Source organism: Ailuropoda melanoleuca, chromosome 4 (genome assembly GCF_002007445.2).
Source record: "Ailuropoda melanoleuca isolate Jingjing chromosome 4, ASM200744v2, whole genome shotgun sequence".
Lineage (NCBI taxonomy): Eukaryota > Metazoa > Chordata > Mammalia > Carnivora > Ursidae > Ailuropoda > Ailuropoda melanoleuca.
Window position 1 is genome coordinate 125,390,409 of NC_048221.1, and position 27,370 is coordinate 125,417,778.

A 27,370-nucleotide genomic window follows, 5' to 3' on the forward strand; every position below is an offset into this window, starting at 1 on the left:
ATAAATGAGTCCCACATCTGATCCTGTCAGAAAGAGGGACAAGACTAAGATTGGAAACACGGGCAAATTTTGAAAGTGAGCTGCTTAGTTTCCCTTGGTTTCAAGGTTACACAATGGAATTACCACCACTGTTATTTTCAACTTCAAAATTTGACAGATGAAAAAAACTTGACAGCCCAGTCTTCATGAAGTATTATACTATCGAAGTGTCTCTTTAGGCTAGGGCAGCAGTGACCCATTTCAACACAGGTGTCTCCTAAATGGTGCTCCACGGGATAACATGACTTGAGAAAAGAATTCCATAATCAAGAAAGTATGGTAAATGCTGGGTTACAGAAATCTAAACTGGTATCTTTAACACAGGACTTCTTAAAACTTTTAATATACACTGTGGAATTTTAATAGGAGACTGGTATATGTGCTATGTAGCATTTACCCAGTGGATTTTAGCACAAAATCCCTTTTTTCCAATTCATAGGACTAGCATTCAAGGAAGACAATTTGGGTAATATAATCTGACCAATACTATATTTTTGAAGTCCTGCTATGGAATGTTTTGAGTAAGAACACAAAATTGCTCTCCCTAACATCAACTATTCACTTTAACATTAATTACAGAAAGACAGATGTTATCCTATAACATCTCATATCACTCATATGATGAGTGAAGTTCATATGTATAAAAGTAACTGTACATTATTTACAGTGGCATCAATGCAAAAATAGTTCACTCTCAACAAATTAATGGTCTGTGCAGTAATGTTAAGAAACAAAGCACTAATCCACATTATCATTAGACATTTAAAATGAGGTTTTTCTCCCAACACATACTATTCATCCTGGAAGTGGGTCTGGCAGTGGTGGACTGAAGTGAAGCTGGCAGGGTCTCCGATTTGATGGTTACATTGGTGACCGCACCATCCATCCTCTCTGGCTCGCATAAGCCTGGCAACTGGGCTGCCTTCTCCAGCGTGGGTAGTAACTGATCAAACTGGTCAAGGTCAGCTGTAAACTAAGAACAGAAACCAAAGTTAGAGGAAATATATTCTATACTTTACCTGAATCAATGCAGAAAAGAAGTTGTTCCTTTATACTCTATGAGTTAAGTGTGACTATGAGAAAATGAAGAAAGAAGAAATAATTAAAGATTGAGGCCTCACTGAAATTATGTGAGCTACTGGAAGACAGTTTGGATGCTTACGATATTAATATACTGGAGGATATAAGATAATATAGACATAATATTTGCCTACTATATTTTGGCATAAAATTAAGCATTGGAAAAAGATTGGACTGGAAAGAAGTGTCAAGAATATTGTGTTACACTGATCATGAATGATTTTTTGTCATATTTCTAAAAACCTTGTGAAATGACTTACTTTATGATGGAATGAAAAATAAACTTACACTGATGTAACTTTATAATTTAAAAAAGTTTGGGAAACTTTTTAATAAATAGTATACTAGCTTCAAAGATCCCAGGAAGGTCACGTCCCACTTGAGGATTTAATAAAATAAGAAACCTATCTTCTAGACTAGATAGAGTATCCCTACATCTGTCTAAGGTTATGCATAGGAGAAAACTGGCCTTTATTTCACAATATTATTCTACTATGATTACTTTGAGATAGTTCATCAACATAAAATCTCTTATCTGTTTGGGTTTCACTATTTAATTCAACTAAAATTTATGTTTCTAGACTGTCTAAATAGAATGATATATATTATATATATATATATATTATATATATACATACACATATATATATTTTTTAAATGTCTGACTCCTTTCAGTTAACATTACATTTCTGAAGTTCAGAACCTTGTCACAAGCAGTAGTTAATTTGTTTTCACTGTGGAATAGCAACCCACTGTATGAACATACCACAGTATATTTATCCATTCTACTGTGATGGATTTGGGGGTGTTTCCAGTTTGGGGCTAATACAAATAAAGCTATTATGAACATTTTTGAACAGATCTTTTGTTATACATGTGCAAAAAAGTCATAAAGGAAAAAACTGACAAATTGGACTACAGTACAATGAAGAACTTCACTTCATCAAAAGTACCATTAAAAAAAAGAAAAGGCAAGGCAAAGCATAGAGAAGATGTCTGCAAGTAAATAGCCAATAAAGGACTCATCCAAAATATGTAAAGAATTCTTACAAGTCAATAAGAAAAAGACAACATATTGGGAAAATAGGCGAGACACTTGAATAGGCAGTTCACAAAAGAAGATATTCAAATGACCATAGACATTTACTAGGGAAATGCAAACTGAAACTACTAAGTACCACTACACAGACCCCAGAATGGCTAAAATTTGAAAGGTTGACAATACCAAGTATTAGCAACAACATGGAACAACTAGAGGGAATTCTTTGTACACATTAGAAAACTGGTGTTGTCAATTAAAGATGAACATACACATATCTTATGATCCTGCAATTCCACTTGTAGGTATAAACTTAGCACAAATGTATGCACATGTAAACCAAAACAGATGTACCAGGATTGCACACAATGGCATTATTTTATATAGCTGTCACTTTAAGTTAATTTTAAAGAGTGAGAGTTTTAAAGTAGTTAATATTTAAAGTGGCTTTTCAGCTTAAAAACACAGTATTAGTTTACTTGTACCAAGAAACGTGAGACATAGCCTTATCCTCAAAGCACACACACATATAGAAATAACCAAAATAGTGTTATTACAAATAGTAAATAGAGACAGTATGAAGCTTTATGAATGCAGAAAGGAAAGAAATGTCTAATGAGGGCTAGTGGGGAAGGCTTTACAGAGATGATGTCTGAACTGGTTTGTGAAGGATGACGAGAAGTTCAGCAGACATAGAAAGGAGAGCAAGGCAGAAGATGCTTAGAAGAGACATGGCTTATCCCAGGAATGGCAAGGACTTCCATGTGCCTAGAATGCAGTATGCCTGAGGGAAGAGAGAGATGTCTGTGAGACGAGGGTAGAACATAAAGGTAGCTCAAGAAATGAAGGACCTATGCACACTAAGTGTGAATCCTGTTTCACAATGGAAAGTCTCACTGATAAGCTGCTTTGTAAATACATTTCTAGCTATCTTATACTTGTCTATATTCTTTCTAAATAATTTGTAAGCTCCTGGGGGGGGGGAGAGGCTATATTTTCTGTTTTTCTTAAATTCCTTCACAGGGTCCACAGCAATTATTCAATAAATGAAGTGCTTGTTAATTTCACTCCACCCCCCCCCACCTCAGCCTAAACATAGAGATTCCTAATCTGTAACAATTTATGCAAAGGTTTATTTATGTTTACTTCTGTTTCAGAGTACTCAAAGTCCTAGAATACTCAAAGTCCCTATTCTGATAAGGACTGAAGGCGCTCAGAATCAGATGAGAAGAAAAACAGCCTTAGAAAATGCTTCAAGGGAAACTAGATAGCAAAGAAAGCCAGACTAGGCAGTCTTGCCTACCTCCTCACACTTCTCTCCCATTTCATTTACATCAGAACTTCCCAAATTTAGCTATGCAACAGAGTTCTCTGGGGAGCTTCTTAAAAATACAGATTTCTGGGTCCTATTTTCACAGAGTTGGATTCAACAGGTGGGGTTTGGCGGAGGGGGGCCAGGAGAGGTATGTTTAAAAATCTCCAAAGCTGTGAACTGATTTTATATAAAGAAGCAAATCTCCACTTGCTTAGAACACCACAAACTGTAGCCCTCCAAAGTTCCAAAGTGAGCATCCTGTGATTTTGCAACTGTTTTCTCTGAGGGCATCCCGTAATGTTTCAACCACTGATACTAACCTTTTAATCCATGCCCATTGGTCAGACAAAACATAGCCTGAATCCAAAGCTGGTTTATGGTTGGAGTGAAATACATGAAAAGGAAAAAGTAACTCTGAATGTTCATTCTATGAAGCGAGAGATTACCTACCTGGCTCTGGGACTCCAGTTTAATTTCTTCAGGAGCAGGTTTGGTCACTGGAGTTGGGTTTGTGTTACAAGGATCCATCTGTTCTTTCTTTTCCACTTTCACCTTTACATCATCCAGGCTCAGGTTCGGAGTTGATCTTACATCTTTCTCATCTTTATCTAAAAGATACCGTAGGAGCTGATGGTCTTTTGATTCTTTTTTCTTTGAAGCCTCCAGTTCTAGTTTTACACTTGAGTTCCCCTGTACCTGTCCAGTCACCGATACAGAAGTAGATGCACTGTCCTTTTTATCAGGCTCAACAGACAAAGTGGTGATATCCGAGGGGCTACCCTCCTGTAGGAGCCGGTGCAGAATTTTGTGCCGCTCTGTCAGAGAGCTGTGAGAGGAGGGGCAAGAACCGCTTGAAGAGTTAGCAGAGGCAGAGCTGGAAGTGCCTGAGCAAGACAGTACCTCTTTGCAACTTGTGTCTATATCAGCGTGCCGTAACTGCTGCTCTGCAGTGGTTGTCAGAAGCTGCACAAGTTTGTGACTGGTTTGAGAGTATTTATTGTCTCCATCTGAGAGTCTGTCATTGTTGTGCAGAAGCCCAGAATCCAGAGGTTTGCCATCACTAGAGCTGTTGTCAGACTGAATCATTTCATTTAAAATGGATGCAATCTCTTTGTTATCTTTGGACTCAGCTTTTGCTGGTTGTATATTTAATCTGCTAGGTGAATTCTGTGAGCTCATCTGCCTGAGGACGGGAGAACTGGAGGAGAAGCCAACGGAGTTATTGGGTCCTTCATTCATGCTCTGTAAAGATGTTACTGGGATGTTTGAATAAGAGCGGTTACTATTATTACAGGCAGTACCTGTCATGCCAACGGGGGAGCTTAATGTCGGAATATTAGGAGGGAACGAATTGTTTGGCATCCTGGGCCTTGGTGCCAATCCAGAACTAACCTGTCTCCTCGGAGACATGAACTGTGCGAGAGATATTCCTGTACCTTCCATAGGAGAATTATTGAGGTTTAAAGAGGGGTTAGTGCTCTGGGAACTGGCCTGTCCCTGGTTTAAGGCAACACTGGCTACAATCTGATTTCCAGGTGAACATCCAAAACTCCCTTGGCTGTTGCTAGAATTACTATGACTGCTGCTATGGAGGTCTGAGCTCTGTTGGCGGTTTACTCTGGGGGATACCATGTTGTTGCTGGATGGTGGCAATGTGGATGAACGGGCCACACCATGAGCTGGCGAGATACTAGAATTGACGGAGGGGTTTACTCGGGGAATTGACATTCCAGAATTAGTGTCATCTTGAGGAGAAAGACCACTGTGTTCCCTAGGGGGGGAAAAAGACATTATTATTCAAACATCTTCACTGGTTTCCATTAAAATATTTTTATGATGCATATTATAAACCAAGACCATTAACCTCATTAGTATTGCAAGCCATCAAGTAAAGAGCTTCTGTATGACTTTAAATTAAGGAAAAACAGTGGACTGTTAGCACTACTGTGAAATATTAGCACCACTTAATAGGAAACAGTGCTCATGGTCCCATAAATGTGATAATGGTTTCAGTTATATGGGAAAGAAATCTTTCCTGGCCTTGAAAAAAATCCAATATATGTACTTTAAAACTTTTCAAAATTTAATGCAAATACTTAACATTACAATAATATTTTTGGTTGAAGAGAAACTTCCCACACCTCTGTTTACAAAGTCTTTTATTCATGACTCCCTTGTTACAGCTTTTAAGTATTTCAACTCCAAAGAGGAAGACTGGGTAAGGAAAATACTGTGTCACTGATGTAAAAATTAAAAAGGGTGATATGCAGACATAGCAGATGTTTTGAAAGAGAAATCACAATATGAAAAAAAGAACTGTGCTAATTCCACTCACAAGCATAAATTAAACTAAAATTAGAAAAAAACAGAATACTGAATTCAGATTTTCATCGAGCTCTTTACTCAAATCCATAATTATGACAACAGATTTGTGACTGGTATTACCATGTTCCAATAAGCAAATATATCGGATGAGGAAAAGATGAAGTGAGGGGAAATGTCTTTGTTTTTGTTTAATGCTACATTTTAAATAGTTGCAAATGTAGGGTTTTGAATAATTCATAGGATAAAAGAATGGTTCCATGAATTTATCATATATACCAATGTAAAATGTATTTAGAGAGGAGAACAAATTAGAGGCAATGACACTCAAAAAATCTCAAGTTGATAGTTTAATGACTTGTGGTTTGAGAAACTGTCAACTTGAACTTAGGAGCCATTGAGTTTGCCCTAAATGAGAATACAGCACTTTTAAAAATAAAAGTAACAATATTAACAAACTCTGAAATCTTTTATAAGACCAAAGTTCACATATGGAAAGTTGGCTATTTTTAGCCACCTTTTTGGTTTTTACCCCTGAAACACATATTTTCAGCTTAACCTTTCCTGCGTTTCTTTTTCTTTCTTTTTCTTTCCTTTTTTCCCTTTTCTTTTCTTTCTTTCTTTCCTTCTTTCTTTCTTTTTTAACAATAAGGCTATATTGTTAGGCAAAAAAACTATAAAACCCAGTATGGATATAGTGATTATATACTCATCACACTAGCTTAATGCCTAACTTAGAATTTTTGCTTTCTAGCCATCAAGAGTATAAAAAATTTTCTCTAAGAGATATGTGAACTGACTTATTTCATATGAAGCTCTCCAAATAAGTAGTACCTGTCGATGATATGAATTCCCATGATGAAAGGTTGCATGTCTGGACTTTGAGGGTAGCAAAGTTTACACTTGGTGTGGGCGCTAAGCATTGTCCCATCATTCAATATGAATCTATAGGATGGGCTGGAGGCAGTGCCACGAGTCATCACTGTTTCAAACAAAAGAAAAACCTAGTTAAAATTCTGACACTTGCACTTTGGGCAGAGGAGAGTTACCAAGCTTTATTTCTACCTTGAACCTCATTTTAAATGCCCTCCCAACAGCTGCCTGCTCAGACTCAAAATGAAGAATAGTTCAGATAAAGCAGATATCTGAGGGGGAGGGGAAATGATTCTGGTTGAAATAGACCACTTGATGACAAGTTTTAATTCAGTACTACTCGAATGAATGCCTCCTCATGTAAGTTAAAATTATGAAGAAACTTCAAACCAGGAAAAAAATCAATCTTAATCTTTTCCCATAAAATGGAACAGTTCTTCAAATTTATTAAGTGTCCATTAAAAATATCAGGAAGTAATCTTCTCCCTTCTCCCTTTTGGAATTATCTCTAATAAGTCTGTTTTTTTCTTTTTGCTGGCTGATTTTTTAACAACAGCTTTACTGAGATATAATTCATATATCATAAAACTCACCCTCTATGGTTTTATTACTTTGCAAAGTCACTTAACTGAAATTCAAATTTAATTTTTCACTCAGGAATGTGAATCACTGAGGTCCCATCTGACAAACTGTATTCACATATATGTATTATTTTTGATGTTTGAATTTAGTGTAGTAAGCAGATTAAGATAAAGCTAACCATGACTAATATAAAAAAACAAAAACTAGGTTAAGGCAGTTAAGTCACTATATAAGCAATATAATTTACTTTTGTCTTAAAGGTTTATTAATAGCAGACAAAATTCTAACCATATTGGTAAGTATTTATTAAATACGTAAAGGCTATACCAGACTACTAAGTAAGAAAATGTCATTGATGTTTTAGCAATATAACAGAATTCTATTTTAATAAAGATGTAATAGGTAGATTCACTATACCAAGGTTAAAAATCGTATTCATGGAAACACAAGAATTACTACCACAAATGACTATTACAATTTAGCCTGTAATAAATGTTAGTGCTATTTTTCAAAGACATTTCAGAAAGCCCTTCTATTCCATTTTAAGGACATGTTATAAAGACTTAAAATGACCAATTAATAAATATTTTTTAAATTACATTTTACTTTAAAGAGAAGACATACTCTCTTTTATTGCCTTGCGTATACCTTATATACTGAAAAGGGCATAATCTGTTGTAAATCTATACCATACACAAATCAGCTAAAGTACCAAAATTAGAATATAAACTTAATTGAAAGGATTAAGACTGATGTCCAACCAACCACATTCCTCACCTATCTGGCAATTTCAGCCAAATCACTGGTACATTTACCAAATATAACACACAGAGAAATTTAGTACCTAATGAAATAATAACTGATGAAAGAGAGTCTTAAATGAAATGGATAATTTTGTATAAGGATATAAATAAATGTTTGCTACAACAAAACCCTAAAAAATTTTAATGATTCCAAACTGTTAAATCTTTTTAACAGTATATTTTGGAAAACACACCTACAACAAAAAAGTAGCTTTCAAGATGTTATTAATTTGAGGTAATGATAAAGCTACATTATATAAAGGGCCAGGCAAGATACAATATATTCATGTTATTTTGCTTATGCCATTTTGTCTCTTTCTTCATCATTGTTTATTGCTCTTTAGGGTCTCCCCATTCTGCTGGAAAACACTGGCTCTTCACTATTGAGCTGCACTGTCACCAGCCACATGTGGTTATTTAAATTTAAAATTAAATAAAATTTTAAATTCAGTTCCTCAGCCACACCACATTTCAACTACTCAATAGCGACATGTGGCTAGTGTCTCCCATCCTGGATAGTACAGTATACATATATACAATCCGCCTTCAACTTACATTTCCAACCTCATTTTTCATTGCTTCCTAAACATTTCTTCTGTGTTGTTTTAAATAAGAGGTAGATAACTTTACACACTTATTTTTCTTCATCAGCTAAAATAAACATAAGGGCTAGTACTGTGTCCCATTCTTGTTTTCCACTCCCCTTGAATCTTGCATGATGCTTTTCATGTAAAATCACCCAGTAAGTACTTGCTGGTTGGCCCTCAACTTGAATCTCATGTAAACAGATTAATATTGACTTGTGATCAACTACCATAACATTTCTTTACAGGACAGATTTTAGATCTTAGCTGTGTTCTCAAATGCTTATGTTTCAATTTATGTTCTTGCTTTCCTAGGAATGTGGACTTAACTTTTGTAATGAAAATTAATGGAGAGAAATTTCTTGATTTGTTGATAAGCTCTATAAAGTGAGAAAGAACTAGCTTGGAAACATTTAAGATACTTAATGTGGATTACAGAAACATCACTAGTCCTTTGGTAACTATGCTGTCTTAACTTGGGACTCTACCTATCTAAACCAGTAAAAATTCCAAAACTGGGGAACCCCTATTAACTTTATAGAAGAAAATTACTACGCTTTAAATTTTGAAGTTAGATTATTTATTTTGGATAATTCTGTGTGGAAAAAGACTTAGTGCACATCACAATTCACACATTCTTTGAAAAGGAAAAAAAGGTAATATAAACTACAGTAAAACTTTAATTATTAGAACTTAATTAAGACTATCCAGTTAACTAGGGGCATCTGGGTGGCTCAGTTGTTTAAGTGTCTGCCTTCAGCTCAGGTCATGATCCCAGGATGCTGGCATCAAACCCCACATGGGACTCCCTGCTCAGATGGGAACCTGCTTCTCCCTCTCCCTCTGCCCAGTGCACTTGCCCACGCACTCTTTCTCTAATAAATAAACAAAATCTTAAAAAAAAAAAAAAAGACTATCCAGTTAACTAAAATTCTCCTGGTGCTCAATTTTCATATGGAAAGGTAAGCAGGAAGGTAGCATGGATCAATGAAAAGAACAAAAGCCTAGAAGTCAGATTTAGGCTTGAACATGACTTTGTCATTTACAGCTTTAGGACTTCATAATGCAAATTAACGTTCACCCATCATCACTAAAACTGAGCCACTAATGTGAGATAATATCTAGTATGGAGCCTAGTACATAGCAGGTACGGAATGAGTATTTCCTGAATAAATACCAAAGAAAAAACAAACAAAAAGTGCCTATGTCCTGAGTCAAACACACATTTACCAATCCCTAGATACCATTTACACCAACAGCTTCAATCCTATATAACAATCATTAATATTTCAAACTAAGACATAAGTAAGGGAGTCACAGTTCTTCATAGAGCTGGCTGGATAAACATTTGCTCTGCACACCAAATTTCCCTATAAATGGGTTTCAAGGTTTACAACCGGACAAAACTATTCGGAATGTCACTGATCACAGGTCCTGGCCTTGTTTTCCAATCTAGTTTTGCCAGGTGTATAGCTAGCTAATATTGTGATCCCTGACTCCTGTGTCCATTTCTAAAATTTTTAGAACACTTAGTGGGGAGGGATACTATTAATGTGGTATTACTGACACCCCAGAAACTCTTCTAGGAACCTTTTAAAATAACAACTGTTTTGTTTTGTTTTCCCCTCCAGAATAGGCCTCAACAGAGTTACAAAGCAAAGGAAACCATTTTCTCCAGTGATGGCAGCTGTAAGAGTAGAGCTATTGGCTTTTGGACTCCACCCAATTTGGGGCCAAGATAACCTCAACAAGCAGGCTTTACTGAAGTTAACTAAATGGGCAGGTATAAAATGTGTGGTAGGATACTACAGGTCAATGCTGGTAGAGATTTCTTTTTCCTTTTGGTATTTCCCTAGATATGTGTAGAAAGAACGCAATTTAAAAACTCTTAATTACGATAAAGAAAAAAATTTACCCCTAGATGCTCTAAGATTTTCAATTACTAATAAGTAAACCCTATTCAGTATATCAAAATTTCTCAAAAAGGAAAATAAATTCATATTTTAAATATTTTCAACAAGACCAGCAAAAAAAGATTCTCAGTTAACTCTGTTCTACGGACCATGGAATTAACCACATTACACGAGTCTCAAAGAACATTCTGGTTAATCATTCATATCGGTACTAAGTTGTATAACAATGCTTCCAAACTTCTTGATACTATAAACTCCTTCCAATTGTCTTGTGATTTTCTTAATTAAAATAACTTTATTTTGTGATTATAACGTTAAGATAACAGAGAAGTGAAGAAAGAGTAAGATAAAGTCATTTGTAATCCCATCACTCAGAGATAACCACTGTCCACATTTCGTAAACCCTCTAGAATTGGATAAACGTCCAAGAGTGAGATGGTACTATACATGCTGTGCTTTTGTAGCCTATTTTTCAATATAACAATACATCATGGACATCTTTCAAGACAAAAAAACAATGATCCATTAAATCACTGATAATAGGTAAGCAAAACTTTCATAAAACTTTCCTAGGCTATGTAGACCAACATTCCCATGACTGCTGCTCTCCCTAAATGCTGATAGATGTGCTACAGGAATAAGCATGCTGAGAAAAAATATGTCTGGATAACAAAAGTCAAAGAGGTACCTTTATTGTAGAACCTCCCAGAAACTTAAACACTTTATACATCTTATGAATTCTCAAGAGTGGGAGACTGAAACATTCCCCAAACTTAATTCAGCATGAAACATCATTCCTTAGTTACAGCTATTAATATCCTGTGGAATGTAGGTTTATGTTTTCCAAACTTCTCTGTAAGAAAACATCTTAGACTATAGACGCTGATTCAGTAGTGTGGGTGGAGTCCAGAAATCTGGTTTAACAACTGCCCTGGATGAATGTTATCAAGGACCCTTGGGAAGTATTTAACCCAAACCTTTCTTAAAGGAACAGTTCTCAAATGAACTGAATCTGGGGAACTCTTCCAAACCATATACACCTACACAGAACTCCTCCCTAGTTTAAAAAGTTCCTTCCATGATCCTGATACCCATTTCCCCCTAATCTCACTGGAGAACCACAACTGTAATCTAGTTCATGCTGAATGACCACATATTCTTTGGCTGAAATGTGGGGGGTTTTTTGTTTTTGTTTTTTTCAAATTTGATTCTGGAAAATAAAACAGTGAATTCCCTTTAAAAGCTGTCTCTGTCAAAAGCAGCTGAAAAACTAAGCTAAGAACTAACTTAAAGTTTAATGCACATTAGGATTTTCTACCAGCCACTGCCTTCAAAGAGTAAGTTAATGGGCAGGAAAATAAAAAAAGACTCAATCACTATAGAGCTTTACAAACTTCCAACATTTTAAAAGTTTCACACAAAATCAAGTTTCACACGGTGGCATAATTTCACTCTTTTCACACCATGCTTGAGTGAAGAGGGAGCAATGGAACCGCAAATACAAATTTACACCTGCCCCGACTCTTAATAGACCAATGGGTCTTCACGCTCCATGTCCTTAAGGGCTGCCTTTGGAGCTTCAGAAGATACCTGGGTCCTCACAGGAGATTTTAAGCCAGCAGGCCAACATCTTTAACGGATGATCCCCATGTGTTTCAGGGACCACAGTTTTCTTACCAGGTTAGATACTGCTGAGTATGAAATACCAGAAAAAAATGTGTTCAATCCATGAACACTGTTAGGCAAATTGCCCAGAATCTCCAAAGCTATATAATCAGAGTCATGTGAACTCTGGACAACAGTGCTGAGAAAAATACAAGTTATTTCTATTGAGGAATGTTTTCTTCCCCCCAAAAGTGGAAAAGGACATGAAGAAATGACTAATGGGGAAGAGGTGTTGAATTATATTTCTTTACATTCCACTCTAAATTGTTTTACTTCATATGTTAATAATAGTTACTTGTTAAACTTTAATCAATCTGTTTTATAGAGAATTCTAATGGTTTAGAAATACATCAACTGGTTCACTCACATCTACAGGGAACCTAGTCATTTAGACAATAAGACAATAATCTAGACCTGCTTTGCCTTGGTGCAAGTATATATAAATTATAGGCAAATACGATTAAAAGTGTTTCACGTAAAGTCTTGGAAGGCCCAACTTATAAAGTTAAGGTAAAAAATAAAGATTATCATATACTTTAGCATTTTTGGCAGTGAATGGAGACAGTGCTCCGAGTCTCAAACTTAGGCAGAAGTCAAGTGCCACTACTAGTAGAGGGAGTCCCGAAGTCTGCAACCAGTAAATGGCATTAGTTGCTTATTGCAATGGTTTCCAAACCTGACTGCACTTCAGGATTGCCCAGGAACTTTTTTAAAAATGTGAGGTTCTTGGTCCTATCCATTGAAATACCATCTTTGGGCAAGGTATCAGTCTAGTAAGAGGCCCACTAGAGAAGTATTTATTAGTCTAAAGGAAGTTGTCCCAGAAGTAACCAGACTACTGAGATTCAAATAGATGACTACCCGAAAAAAAAAAAAAAATCAAGCTGCTTCCTCTCCACATAACACTTGGAAGCCGTTGACCTAAAATGTAACAAATGGAAAATCATCTATAAAGTTAGGAAATCTAATATTACGGGGAAATATTAAAATTAAGAAGGGTGATAGAATAATGAAAAATATTTTAAAATTATTTTTCAGGAAGAGCCATACGAAGAGTCTCTTTCCAAAGAAACTATTAAAGAATAAAGAATAAATTACACAGGGAATGAAGTATTAGACTAACATAATTACGTGACAATATTTTTAAAGTATATCAAAACCCTCACCTCTGAAACTCTATGAACTTTCTCAAATAATTTTCCCCATGTTTCTAGTGATACTGTTAAGTTCCTTAAGGGCAGGGAATATACTTGTTTTATCTCCCATCCATGACATAGCATCTCTACAATTATTAATTTCATATGACATATTTTTAACTTGAAACTTCAACCTGAGTCAGGTGATATAGGTACCGTAACAGTAATGAAGTAAACCTGTGTGATACAGATTTCTATATTATCTAGAAGCCCTTTCACATGCCTGCTCTGCTGGGAATGATCTTCAAAAGTCAGACGAAATTATCACTTCTTCTCTGAAGACATCCCTGATTCTCCAAGTCAGAATTAATTTTTTTCTTTGGTTATACCCCTGGGTATAAGCCCATGTCACACTGATCTTTAAAGTCACATATTGTCCTAATATATTTTAAGCTCCTTGAGGGCAAAACCCTGCTTTTTAGTCATCACTATATCCCTGCCACCTGACATAGTGTTCTATATATGTGAGGAACTTGATACATGTCTGCTGAATGAATGAATGAATGAATGAGTGAGTGAGTGACCACCACATGATACCCTGTTCTTTAAAATGTGCATCCCAAATTCAGGATCCACTCATGAATTACTTTGCTTACCCATTTCTTCCTTTCCTAAAACTGATTGTTGCAAAAACTGTAACTTGGAGAAAATACTTATCAAGCCATAAATTCTATATAAATTACTTCGTATTAATAAAAAGCAAGGTTAATGAAAATAATTAAGAGAAAAAAATTTTACCTTCTTGAAATAGTTGTCTGGCATAAGATGGTTCTCTGCCCTGAGGTTGGAAGAAAGCATAAATGCACTTCCTCACCAAATCTTCCCAGCCAGTTCTGCCAGCAGCTCTCAGGGAACTAGTATCAATAGAGATGATTTTACCTACATGAAGAAGGAAAGTTTCCATTTGTGACAGCCTCTTGATATAAGTCATCTGTATTTCAAAATCGACAACTATATCAAAGAAATTTGCTGCTGCCCCTAAATGCATAGTGGACAAAAACATTAATAAACACTACTAATTTTTATTACATATGGTAACAGAGTGTATCACTTATGTGATAATAAAAAACTGTTTTGGCCTTGGAGTGTGTAATATATTAGCATATCATATTCTAAAATTCAATTTCAGTCAGGTATTAAAGTCGTACCATCAAGACCTGAAGCTGCAGGGACTAACGCAAATCCAACTCGTCTAGTCCGCTCTTTGGATTCTACTCTCTACATACTAATGACTGGGTCACTTATCGGGAAAGGAAAGACAGAGATGAAATATATTATTTTCGTTTAAATTAATTTCCAATAACTAAGTGAAGAGAATATGAGAAAGTAAGCAAAACTTTCCTTTTCTACCTCTTCTTTGGTTGTAGGCAATATTGCATTGAAGAATAAACAAAGACTGAATCAGGCAATAAAAGTTAAATCAGAAAAAGATAACATGAGAGCATTAAGATTGGTTAGACATTCTGCACATAGAACATATGTTTTATAAAATGTAGTAGTGATTTGCTATTATTATCATACTTGAACAAACTTCCTAGATGGCTATGGAAGAATTCAGGTAAATTATTCCTTAGTTAACCAGGGGCCGATTAAGCCAGTTTGGGATTATCCAGATCTATTCTATTTTTTTATGCAATCTTATATGAACACGAAATAATATAGGTAAGATATACACGTGTGTAGAATTAGATTAATAAAATGATAACCTGCAAACCCACCATCCAACTTCAGAACCGGACCACCACCTATACCATTCCATTATGTGTGTACTCCTCACTTGTCACATTCCTCTGTTTTTACATTCTCCCGTCAAGGGACATCTAGATTGTATCCCGTTTTTTGATATTACAATCAGTGCTGCTGTGAACACTGTCTACATTTTCCATGGTACATGTGTGTGAGAGCTTCTCTAGGGCACATGCATAGGAACAGAACTGTTGATTCACAGGTTATGTGAATACTGAACTTTGTAACATTAAACTGTTTCCCAGAAACGTAATAAGAGCTACAATTAATCCAACATCCTCTCCATCACTTGGGGTATTGTCAGGCTTCTTTATTTTTTACAATTAATAGCTGAAAAATGTTTATGATCTAAATTTGTACTTCCCAATTAATGAGGTTGAGAATGTTTCATGTTTCCTCTTCTGTGCATCGCTGATTTGTCTTTTCCTTATCTTCCCTCTTCTCACAACGAACTCAAATCTGTTGAACTATTTGTGCACCCTCATTTTAACTAATCCCTTCTTTATGTATTTCACTTGGTTTGCTGGAATTTATTAGGCCGCTTTAACTCAGAGTCTTGAATCTGATATATCTGAATCTGTCTGATAAGGCTGTCTGTCGCCCAAGTCTTGGCATAAATGTAAATGGTAGAAAGAAAAGCAATTTAAACTTAAAGAGGTAGAAAGAAAAGCAATTTAAACTTAAAGAAAGGAATTTTGTTATTTAAGAATGGTTTGGGGATAGCCTAGTGAACACTTGACTGCAACTATAGACAATTCTGGATTTTCTAAGAATTATAATTATTTAATCTCTGTCTCTTATTACATCAGAGGTCAAGAGTTGGTTATAGCAGAGAATCAACTGTCACAGGACCTTCACACACAACAAATGCTCCTCAGAGGCAATGACTAAAGTAGGGGTGTGTGTGTGTGTTTTTATGTATTCATGTCAGTACTAAGCACAAGAGAGCAGGAGTCTAGAATTGCATGATGGGAGGGGAGGCAGTGATTAAATTATCAGCAATGGTAACAAATGGTTGGGTAGTGCAGTGACTATCTTAGGAGAGAATCATGAATGGGTTGATTTAGAATACCTATGCTTGCTAGAGGAAAGTTTAACCAACCAACCAACCAACCAACCCACCCAACTAATTAATAAGCCGCTGTACAACAGTTCTTGGTAGATGATTTTTTCTTTTTTTAAGGGCTGTGAACCACTTTTTTAAGGGACGTAACTCTATGTAGAGTTAAAACTACTACTAAAATTTAAGGAATTAAATATCTAATACTTATTGCAACTAGTTTATTATTTTTTTATCTAAATCTATTCAACAATATAATAAAATGTTATTTACATTTTAAGAACACTTTATATTTCTTTGGCACCTTTCTATTTTCCTTATATTTTACATTTCCTCTGGTATCTTTTATGTAATAAGTGTGTACAGTACGGTGATGTCCTTGCAATAGTGCTTTGGTGGAAGGCAATGTAATATAAAGGAAGAGTTCTTTATTAGGGCCTATGGATGTCTGTTCTCAGCAATTAGCTGTATGGTTTTGGAAAACTCAAAATTCTGTCCTTTGTAAAATGAGTGGGCTAGAGTCCATGATCTCTGAGGTTCCCTCTAGATTTATAATTATTTTATGATTCAGAACTTAATTTTAAATTTGTACACATTTACTTTAAAATCACGTACATGTAAGATTTTAATGCTGGGTCCTTGGTCGGGAACAAAACTGCCAGTAATAATACTTTTCCTACGGGAAAATACAGTCTTTAAAACAATCCAATTTAAGGGCCACCTGGGTGGCTCAGTTGGTTAAGCATCTGATTCTTGATTTCAGCTCAGTTCATGATCTCAGGGTCTTGAGATCAAGCCCTACATCAGGCTCTGTGCTCAGGAGGGTGTCTGCTTCTGTCCCTCTCCCTCTGCCCCTCCCCCTGCTTGTAATGCTCTCTCTCTAAAATAAATTTTAAAAAACAAAACAATCCAATTTAAGATTCAATGTATAGAAATGCAATATGAGGAAAAGCTGAAATACACTGTTCCTAAATCATCCCGATAATTTTTAGGACTCCTTCATCTCCCCAATTATTCGGTAACCTGACTACCACTCTTTCCAGCCTGCTTTTATTCTGCTCACAAGCCCTTACTTGGTTTTACTGACACAAAAGACCAGTTATATTTTTCAGTGGACCCTATTTTTTCTCCACGCATTAGTATTTTTGGTTTTCAATAAAGGTTATTCAATTTTTCCAGAGCTGTACATTGGTGAAAAATGGAAAAGGACATGTAGATGGTAGACTCAAGAGGGAAGGAAGAAAGTTAGGGTGAAGGCTAATTACTATGCGCCGATGCTGTATCTCCAAGTCCTAGACATTCTCTTCACTATACTCTATTATTTGTGCGAATTTATCCCCACCTACTCCTCAGTAAGAGCAGCTGGGAGCTTATCTTTAAAAACACAAGAATAAAGCACACGACAGGAATATTAAATTTCTGAGACTAAAAAACTAATAAATATTTTAACAAATATTAACAAATGTTATAAATAATGGTAAAAGTCAAAAAGTACATTAAAACTAAACTTTCACAAAGAATAAAATTCAGTAGAAATTATTTTTAAAATCTTGGTCTGCTAAAAAATATCTCTAGGGTATCAATCCCTATTTTCAAATGAAGGGGTAATTGATACATAGGTAACTGACATAAAAGTCTGAAACTTGATGTGTTAAAGTGAAGATTACATAAATATATGAAAAGTACTACAGAAAATTGTAAAGAACAATAACAGTTTGTTTTGGCTGAAAATCAAATCTGAAGTAGGCCTTTACAAAGAGGGCCTTACTTCCCAGCTCTCACTTTTGAGCTCTACTGCCCTTCTTTCAGTTCCTCTAATGCACTGTTTTCCCACGAGGCTTTGCAGCTAGCCCTCCTTCCTCAATCAGTAGTTCTCATGCTGCACGGTGACCCTTCCTTGCCACCCCTTCCACACTTTGCAGAGTTGGCACCATCTCATCCTTTGGAGCTTAGAGCTTAGTATCAGCTCCTCAGACAGGCACTTGTTAAGCAGCTAATTTAAAAATAGGTTCTCCCTATTAGTTTGCCTTTTACCATCTCACAACTTTTCCATTATAAAATGTACCACAATTTGTAATTACGTTATTGATTTTTGCTCAGCTATGTACAACCTGAGCCGTCAGACATAGTGACAGGCGGTTCTAGGAACTTAATCCGTATGTGCTAAATACATTTAAAGAAAAAGAGGAAAGGAAAAAGAAATAGCCAGATACACCAAAGCATAATTTTAAAACCACCATTTATAAATAAATGTATCTACATCTACATTGCCAAATTTCTTTAAAAATTTTACTTCATGATTATGAAAAATAATTTATAACCAAAACAATATGTGTATAGTTATAATGTTCTCCCCAACACCCTGCCCATGGCAATGATTACAGCATCTAAAATGCACAAGATGAATGGGGTGCTTGGCTGGGTCGGTCAGTGGAGCGTGTAACTCTTGATCTTGGGGTTGTCAGTCTAAGCCCCACGTTGGGTGTGGAGACTGCTTAAAAGTAAAATCTTAAAAAAAATTAATACAAAAAAAATGCACAAAATCAAGACCATCACTTAAAATATTTTCTGTATAAGACGAGTAAACACCCCTGCATATTCTCAGACCACAACGCTCTGAAATTGGAACTCAACCACAAGGAAAAACCTGGAAGAAACTCAAACACTTTGGAGGCTAAGAACCATCCTGCTCAAGAATGACTCGATAAACCAGGAAATCAAAAAACAAATTAAACAATTTATGGAGACCAACGAGAATGAATACACAACGGTCCAAAACCTATGGGATACTGCAAAGGCAGTCCTAAGGGGGAAATACATAGCCATCCAAGCCTCACTCAAAAGAATAGAAAAATCTAAAATGCAGTTTCTATATTCTCACCTCAAGAAACTGGAACAGCAACAGAGGGACAGGCCTAACCCACTGACAAGGAAGGAGTTGACCAAGATTAGAGCAGAAATCAATGAATTAGAGACCAGAACCACAGTAGAGCAGATCAACAGGACTAGAAGCTGGTTCTTTGAGAGAATCCATAAAATTGATAGACCACTGGCAAAACTTGTCCAAAAACAAAGAGAAAGGACTGAGATTATTAAAATTATGACTGAAAAGGGAGAGGTCACGACCAGCACCATTGAAATTGCAAGGATTATTAGAAACTTTTATCAACAGCTATATGCCAAAAAACTAAACAATCTGGAAGAGATGGAGGCCTTCCTGGAAACCTATAAACTACCAAGACTGAAACAGGAAGAAATAGATTTCTTAAATAGGCCAATTAACTATGAAGAAATTGAGTCAGTGATAAACAACCTTCCAAATAATAAAACTCCAGGCCCAGACGGTTTTCCTGGGGAATTCTACCAAACATTCAAAGAAGAAATAATACCTATTCTCCTAAAGCTATTTCAAAAAATAGAAACAGAAGGAAAGCTACCAAACTCATTCTATGAGGCTAATATTACCTTGATCCCCAAACCAGGCAAAGACCCCCTCAAAAAGGAGAATTACAGACCGATTTCTCTAATGAATATGGATGCCAAAATCCTCAACAAGATCCTTGCTAATAGAATCCAACAGTACATTAAAAGGATTATCCATCATGACCAAGTGGGATTCATACCTGGGATGCAAGCATGGTTCAACACTCGCAAATCAATCAATGTGATACATCATATCAACAAGAAAAGACTCAAGAACCATATGATCCTCTCAATTGATGCAGAAAAAGCATTTGACAAAATACAGCATCCTTTCCTGATTAAAACCCTTCAGAGTGTAGGAATAGAGGGTACATTTCTCAATCTCATAAAAGCCATCTATGAAAAGCCTACTGCAAGCATTATTCTCAATGGGGAAAAGCTGGAAGCCTTTCCCTTAAGATCAGGAACACGACAAGGATGCCCACTCTCGCCACTATTATTCAACATAGTACTAGAAGTCCTTGCAACAGCAATCAGAAGACAAAAAGGGATCAAAGGTATCCAAATCGGCAAAGAAGAAGTCAAACTGTCTCTCTTTGCAGATGACATGATACTCTATATGGAAAACCCAAAGGAATCCACTCCCAAACTATTAGAAGTTATAGAACAATTCAGTAAGGTGGCAGGATACAAAATCAATGCCCAGAAATCAGTTGCATTTCTATACACGAATAACGAGACTGAAGAAAGAGAAATTAGGGAATCCATCCCATTTACAATAACACCAAAAACCATGCGTTACCTTGGAATTAACTTAACCAGAGACGTAAAGGACCTATATCCTAGAAACTATAGATCACTTTTGAAAGATATTGAGGAAGACATAAAAAGATGGAAAAATATTCCATGCTCATGGATTGGAAGAATTAACATAGTTAAAATGTCCATACTACCCAGAGCAATCTACACTTTCAATGCTATCCCGATCAAAATACCGAGGACATTTTTCAAAGAACTGGAACAAATAGTCCTTAAATTTGTATGGAACCAGAAAAGGCCCCGAATCTCCAAGGAACTGTTGAAAAGGAAAAACAAAGCTGGGGGCATCACAATGCCGGATTTCGAGCTGTACTACAAAGCTGTGATCACAAAGACAGCATGGTACTGGCACAAAAACAGACACATCGACCAATGGAACAGAATAGAGAACCCAGAAATGGACCCTCGGCTCTTTGGGCAACTAATCTTTGATAAAGCAGGAAAAAACATCCGGTGGAAAAAAGACAGTCTCTTCAATAAATGGTGCTGGGAAAATTGGACAGCTACATGCAAAAGAATGAAACTTGACCACTCTCTCACACCATACACAAAAATAAACTCCAAATGGATGAAAGACCTCAATGTGAGACAGGAATCCATCAAAATTCTAGAGGAGAACATAGGCAACAACTTCTATGACATCGGCCAGAGCAACCTTTTTCACGACACATCTCCAAAGGCAAGAGAAATAAAAGATAAAATGAACTTATGGGACTTTATCAGGATAAAGAGCTTCTGCACAGCCAAGGAAACAGTCAAAAAAACTAAGAGACAGCCCACGGAATGGGAGAATATATTTGCAAAGGACACCACAGATAAAGGACTGGTATCCAAGATCTACAAAGAACTTCTCAAACTCAATACACGAGAAACAAATAAACAAATCATAAAATGGGCAGAAGATATGAACAGACACTTTTCCAATGAAGACATACAAATGGCTAACAGACACATGAAAAAATGTTCAAAATCATTAGCCATCAGGGAAATTCAAATCAAAACCACACTGAGATACCACCTTACGCCAGTTAGAATGGCAAAGATAGACAAGGCAAGAAACAACAATTGTTGGAGAGGATGTGGAGAAAGGGGATCCCTCCTACATTGTTGGTGGGAATGCAAGTTGGTACAGCCACTCTGGAAAACAGTGTGGAGGTCCCTTAAAAAGTTAAAAATTGAACTACCCTATGACCCAGCCATTGCACTACTGGGTGTTTACCCCAAAGATACAGACGTAGTAAAGAGAAGGGCCATATGCACCCCAATGTTCATAGCTGCATTGTCCACAATAGCCAAATCATGGAAGGAGCCGAGATGCCCTTCAACAGATGACTGGATTAAGAAGCTGTGGTCCATATATACAATGGAATATTACTCAGCTATCAGAAAGAACGAATTCTCAACATTTGCTGCAACATGGACGTAACTGAAAAAAAAAAAAAAGACGAGTAAACAGAAGCCGAATAGCAGACAAGAGAAGGACACAAAATTTTGGATGTAATTCTAGACTTTGCAGTTAATACCTGTAGTATCTTGCTTGGTCATAAAGGATTCTACACCTGTAATGGCTGGAGGCCGAGGTAATCGCCGTGCAATACAAATCAGGCATGACTGGAAATCTGCCCAAAACAAGAAAGGGAAGTTGAAGAAAAGAGGGCAGAAAACAGTTCAAATCTATCATTTGCCATTAATGGTTTTCATAAAAACAACACGTTATAGGATCTGACACAATACTGGAGTCACTCTGATCTAATAGTATAATATTAGAGATAAAATTGCTGGTAACCAAAAACTGGCAGCTCCGGGTAGAGATCTGGTTAGCAAAAATTATCCCTTCGCATTGAATGTTCGGATATAAAGCAGAGAAGATGGACACTTCTCATGTACTTGGGTGATAACAACTTGAAGAAGTAGTTTTCACTAGACTTAAGGAACACAGTGATTTTTTAAATACAGTTTTTAGTCAATTTCCTATACTTACCAGTACTTAATGGCTACAAAGGCTATTCTTATAACCATTGTGTAGATAATAATTACCATATGAGAAAAACATTAAACTCTTTCTGAAGAAGCAATTATTTTGTCCTTGATGGAGGACTTCAATGTTTCAGGATCTATAATTTTTTTCGAAGTCCCATTTCCGATTTTTCTGAGTGCCACACACGATATCACACAGCTAAACACGAGCTCAATCAAATAAGACAGTCTGGCACTGGCCTGTGTATTTTGTAAGAAGTCCTCAGTTGACTGTGGCACCCATTTGCAGGTTAAACCTGCTGCAGGCATGGCCCTTTTTGTATCTGATTAATTTCTCATCTTCTACCTTCCCCGGTCCTTACTCTAGTTTCCAATTTGTGGTGTTCTTCACTTAGCTCAGACTAGCTCACGTGGAAGACTCATCCTCTTTCACATATTTGACTAATGTCATGTTGATACCATGTTCGTATTAGAGCGTCAGCTGTGTTTTCATCTGTTCATACGCTTTCTCCTTATAAATTACCTTGTATGGCCTCAAAAATGCTAACTCTATTCTCCAACATTCACCACACTCTAAACTTGAAACTTTCTAAAAATCAGAGCTGTTCAACAGCCTGCTGCATCTGGTACATTTCCAACTGGCAGCAGCTAGCTACGTCTCTTATTTCTAGGCAGCAAGTTGGTTTGAATTTGACATTTTAGTGGGAATGCCAGCTTAAAACTGAGAGTGTGGGGGCATTTTAAAGGGGTGATTCTAGATGTTGGCAATTCTTTTCTTAAGTATTAGGAAATAACATAGTAAGGTGAAAAGCCACTATGATACATAATATAGTGACCAAAAATACTATCTGAAAAAGGCTGTTTATGATCAATTACCTCCCTGATCTTTTAGGCCATGGAAAAAGCAATCAAACACCTTAAAATCACCCTTTGTTTTACCTTCTCCATCCTCTTGAATTGATTTTGGCTGTGACACAGTGAAACACTGCATGACTTCATACCGCTGGCAAGCTTCTTGGTTCTCGGTGCCTGGCTCATCTGGAGGGTGAATTAGCATCCTGCAGTTAAAGGTATGGCTATTTCGTCGTGTTGCCTCCTGAGGCCAAGGAACTCCATTTACTGTGGAAGAAAAACTGATTATATGTCCGCAAATAGGGTGAAAAACTCTGAGGACACAAAAGACATACATTTAGCCCACTGCTTTATTAGATATTCAGATTAAAAGACAGATCTCTTCACATCTAACATCCTGAGGCGACAGGATACTTAGCTTCCTTAGCAAATCTAAATGTCTACCAATTATCAAATTGTAACATTTCTAAAAGATTGTATAGGATTTCCCCCCTAAAAATAAGACCTTACATATTCCTAATTCATTAACAGTCTTTATAAACAGTTAAAGACAAAAATTAAAAATTAATAGCTTACTACCCTTTTACTCAGAATTTTATAGCAGTTCATTAATGCACTTTTCCATTTGTTTCCAGTTATACCCTGGAAACGAAAAAATGACTGAAAACCATAGATCCATTGTCAAGCAGAAATTTTAACCTGGCAGGCATGCATTCTTAAGGATGAGCTTGTGAAAATGTGTACCTTTTTGGGGAGAGGATTCAAAGTTTCTCAAAGGAGACTGCGACTCAAAAAAATATTTAGAATAGACAGAGACCAACCTTGGCTTCTTATAACCATTTTTCTCACACTTTATTTGCAACAATGCCTCGAACATAGTGGGTAGTCAGTAAGTTATTACATAAAAATCGGGGCGCCTGGTTGGCTCAGTTGGTTAACTTTTTGATTTTGGCTCAGGTCATGATCTCAGGGTTGTGAGATGGAACTCTGCGTAAGGCTCCACACTGGGCGTGGAGCCTGCTTTAAGATTCTCTCTCTCTGTCTCTGCCCCTCCCCTCACTCCCTCCATACCTAAAAAATTAAAAAATAAAAATTTTAAAAAATAAGTTATTACATAAAAATGATTGTTAAAACATAAATGTTGCCTGATTTGGTATAAGAAAACTGAATTCAGTTATAGAAACGATGTCTGTACATTTTAAGTGATCATCACTGGGTGATGATTTCTATTTCTCAGTTACAATGCTATATTCAAACCATGGAGGCAGTCAGAGGGTTTTTAAGGCTCTTCTCTCACCATTCCCAACAGTTTTCTTACTTTATCATCTTCACTGACCCTCCTTCCTTTTTAGTATCTCATCAGCCTGTAACTGTTAAGAGGAAATCACAGAAACAAACCTATACTGGAGGAAGGTGTCTTGGTTCTGCTATGAGCTAGCTGTGAGGTTTGGGTTAATTACTTTATCTTTGGACCATCTTTAAAATAAAGGAATCCACTATATTATCTCTCAAGTCATTCATACTCTAAAATTCTATAACAAAACACATAAAAACCCTTGATAATTCAAAGATCAAACTGGTGATTTTAATAGAAATAATCATTTCAGGCCCCCAGGTAATATAAACACACACTACTCTTTTCAAAGAAGAAATAAAGCTTCCATTCTATTGAGTGAATAATGTAGAAAATAAAGAGCTACAGATAAGATTTGATTTGCATGTGTGGCTTAGTTACACAGAACTTCTGGTCAAGGCCCTCCCCTTACTTTTAGAGCACAGGTAAGCTAAGGACTAGGCACAGGGTTTAGCAAATGGAACAGAGGTTGGAAATCAGACCCCATCCGTCCTCTCAGCTGAGCTCCTTTGTCAGCAAACAATCTGTCCAACCATACTTGAAACTTCTGAGTTGAAACCACATATAGCCAAAAATGTTCATTTTAATATATATATAATATATATAATATGACAGTATATTTTTCCCTCCCTCCCCTCCTCCTTTTTTTTCTTTTTGAGTGAGGTGATGACAAGGATATACGTTTATCTCTTTCCTGGACATAATCAAAACTAGAAACAAAGGTAATTTCAAGCAGAAGCTTCTAGTGGCAAGGCAGCTGACTGCTCTGCTTCCTACTACTGTCACATGACTAGGGCATAACAAGAGGAACAGGAGAGAAGGAATGCTCTCTATCAGCCATCTGATGATATTCTCCCTTCATATTTACATATCAGGCTGAAATTAAATTTAAAAATATTTTTAATATGTTATAACATATTCTAAAATAATACTGTGTATTATAAATATAATAATTATATAATGGAAAAAAGCTATAGAGTCCATGTTCTTTTAAAAAACACATTGCTTTGTACCTAGTGATTTTGGGAGCAGATTCTTCACAAATTCCGCATGATCCCCCACATGCAATATGCTGTAGACACTGGTATTCATTAATTCCTCCTGATTGTAACCCAAGTAGCTGGTCACATTCTCTGACACAAATACAATTCTCCCTTCACAGTTCACAACAAAGAAAAATCCATCCAAAGCCTGCAAAGCCAAAAATAAAAATAAAAAAGGATTAAGAGATTAGGAGGTTAAAAAAATAAAAGAAAAATAAACATATACATTTCTCTGAAAAAGAGATCAGAAATATATGTCCAGTTAAAAAGGGAGCCTGAATAGAAGATTTAATATTGCATGTTTTCTGTAGAAGGACAGGATTTTGAAACAGACTGTACAGTAACGTACAGCAGGCACAAATGAGTGTATCAACCTTCCTCCTTGGAGAGAAACTTTACGGTAGGAGACGTGAAGTAGGTAATTGATATTCATGCAGTCATAACATCTCTCAACTACAGGTTAAGACCCGGTCTCTACCCTCAAAGAACTTGGGGTACAGTGGTAGAGAGACATAAATATAATAAAATACCAGTAATACAGTGTCAGAGCCATACACCAAATATTCTGTGAGCACAAAGAAAAATACCTAACTTGAGGCTGGGGTGGGGGACAAAGAAAGGCTCTTTACGGACCCCTACCTGCGTTCTACAGGACACAGTGGAGGAGCGGAAAAGGAATGAGGGAAGAACATTCCAGGCAGAGGGAACAGCATGGCACATTAAGGAACAAAAAAGCAGTTTAGAGTTGCTGGAGTACATGGCACAAGACAGGCTCATGGCAGGAAATAAGTTTGGAGAGGTGGACAAGAGTCAAATCAGAGGGTCTCCTATGCTGTGAAACAGAGTTAAGGGACTTCAAAAGGAAATGTATAAGCCCTAAGGGGAGCATTAAATCCTAGAGGTGCAGGAAAAAAGTTAGAATCTCCATTTATAGTGTAATCTAAAATATAAAGAAGAAATTAAGCTTAACAAACCATACTGACACCCTGATATCTCAACTCAGTCCAGATAGGCACATACCACAAACCACAGAATCCCGAGAGAAGATCCAGAATGCAGCGGTTGATAGCGGCACCTTCCTTATTTATAACCTTTCCAGTTATTGTAACATATTGCAGTTTACTTGCTATAGGATATGTACAAGCAGTAAAAACAAGACCTTTAGAAAGTAGAACATCTATAGGATTTTGTAACAAGATGTAAAATGACCGTGGAAATCCTTTGTATCACATGTAAGTGTGCTAGTTATCTGTGACAAAATTCTTAGAAGAGCTAACAATGTCACGGGCTATTCATTTTTCTTTTTTAAAAAGGCAAGTGTCCCAAATTTGTTTTCTATGATGATGAATGCTTGTGATAATAAGTTACCTAGTACATGTTTTCCAAATAACAAACACACTTAATATTGTCCCTGCAGGGTAAAGATAATATTTAAACAATGAATATGAAGTAAACTGCCTTTCAAAAAGACACTTACACTCTTGAGACAGTATGTGAAAATGCATGTTTTGAAATGTTAGCATAGTTGTGACCTTGTTGCCAAAATGATGAAAATTACTTGTAAGAATTCTCTTCTCAGTTTAAAAATTTAAAAACAGGACTTTTTACCTGCTCAAAAATCTTCCAGTTTCAGTGGGCTTTAAACTCATTTTTTTTTTAATGTGAAAATGCAACACCTTTTGATT

The 27,370-nt window shown here is 36.3% G+C and overlaps 1 protein-coding gene across 9 annotated transcripts in view; it reads right to left on the bottom strand.

Moving 5' to 3' along the window:
* The window catches only part of NCOA1 (nuclear receptor coactivator 1), a 241,787-nt gene that overhangs the window by 50,865 nt on the left and 163,552 nt on the right, over window positions 1–27,370 (bottom strand). For all 9 annotated transcript variants that reach the window (XM_034659813.1, XM_034659822.1, XM_034659818.1 and 6 more), the window contains 7 exons: window positions 25,656–25,833; window positions 23,376–23,555; window positions 21,983–22,078; window positions 14,150–14,290; window positions 6,630–6,777; window positions 3,924–5,244; window positions 832–1,012 (listed from right to left, as the gene is read on the bottom strand). In XM_034659813.1, the coding sequence (XP_034515704.1) occupies window positions 832–1,012; window positions 3,924–5,244; window positions 6,630–6,777; window positions 14,150–14,290; window positions 21,983–22,078; window positions 23,376–23,555; window positions 25,656–25,833 (2,245 nt within the window). The remainder of the gene's footprint in view (window positions 1–831; window positions 1,013–3,923; window positions 5,245–6,629; window positions 6,778–14,149; window positions 14,291–21,982; window positions 22,079–23,375; window positions 23,556–25,655; window positions 25,834–27,370) is intronic.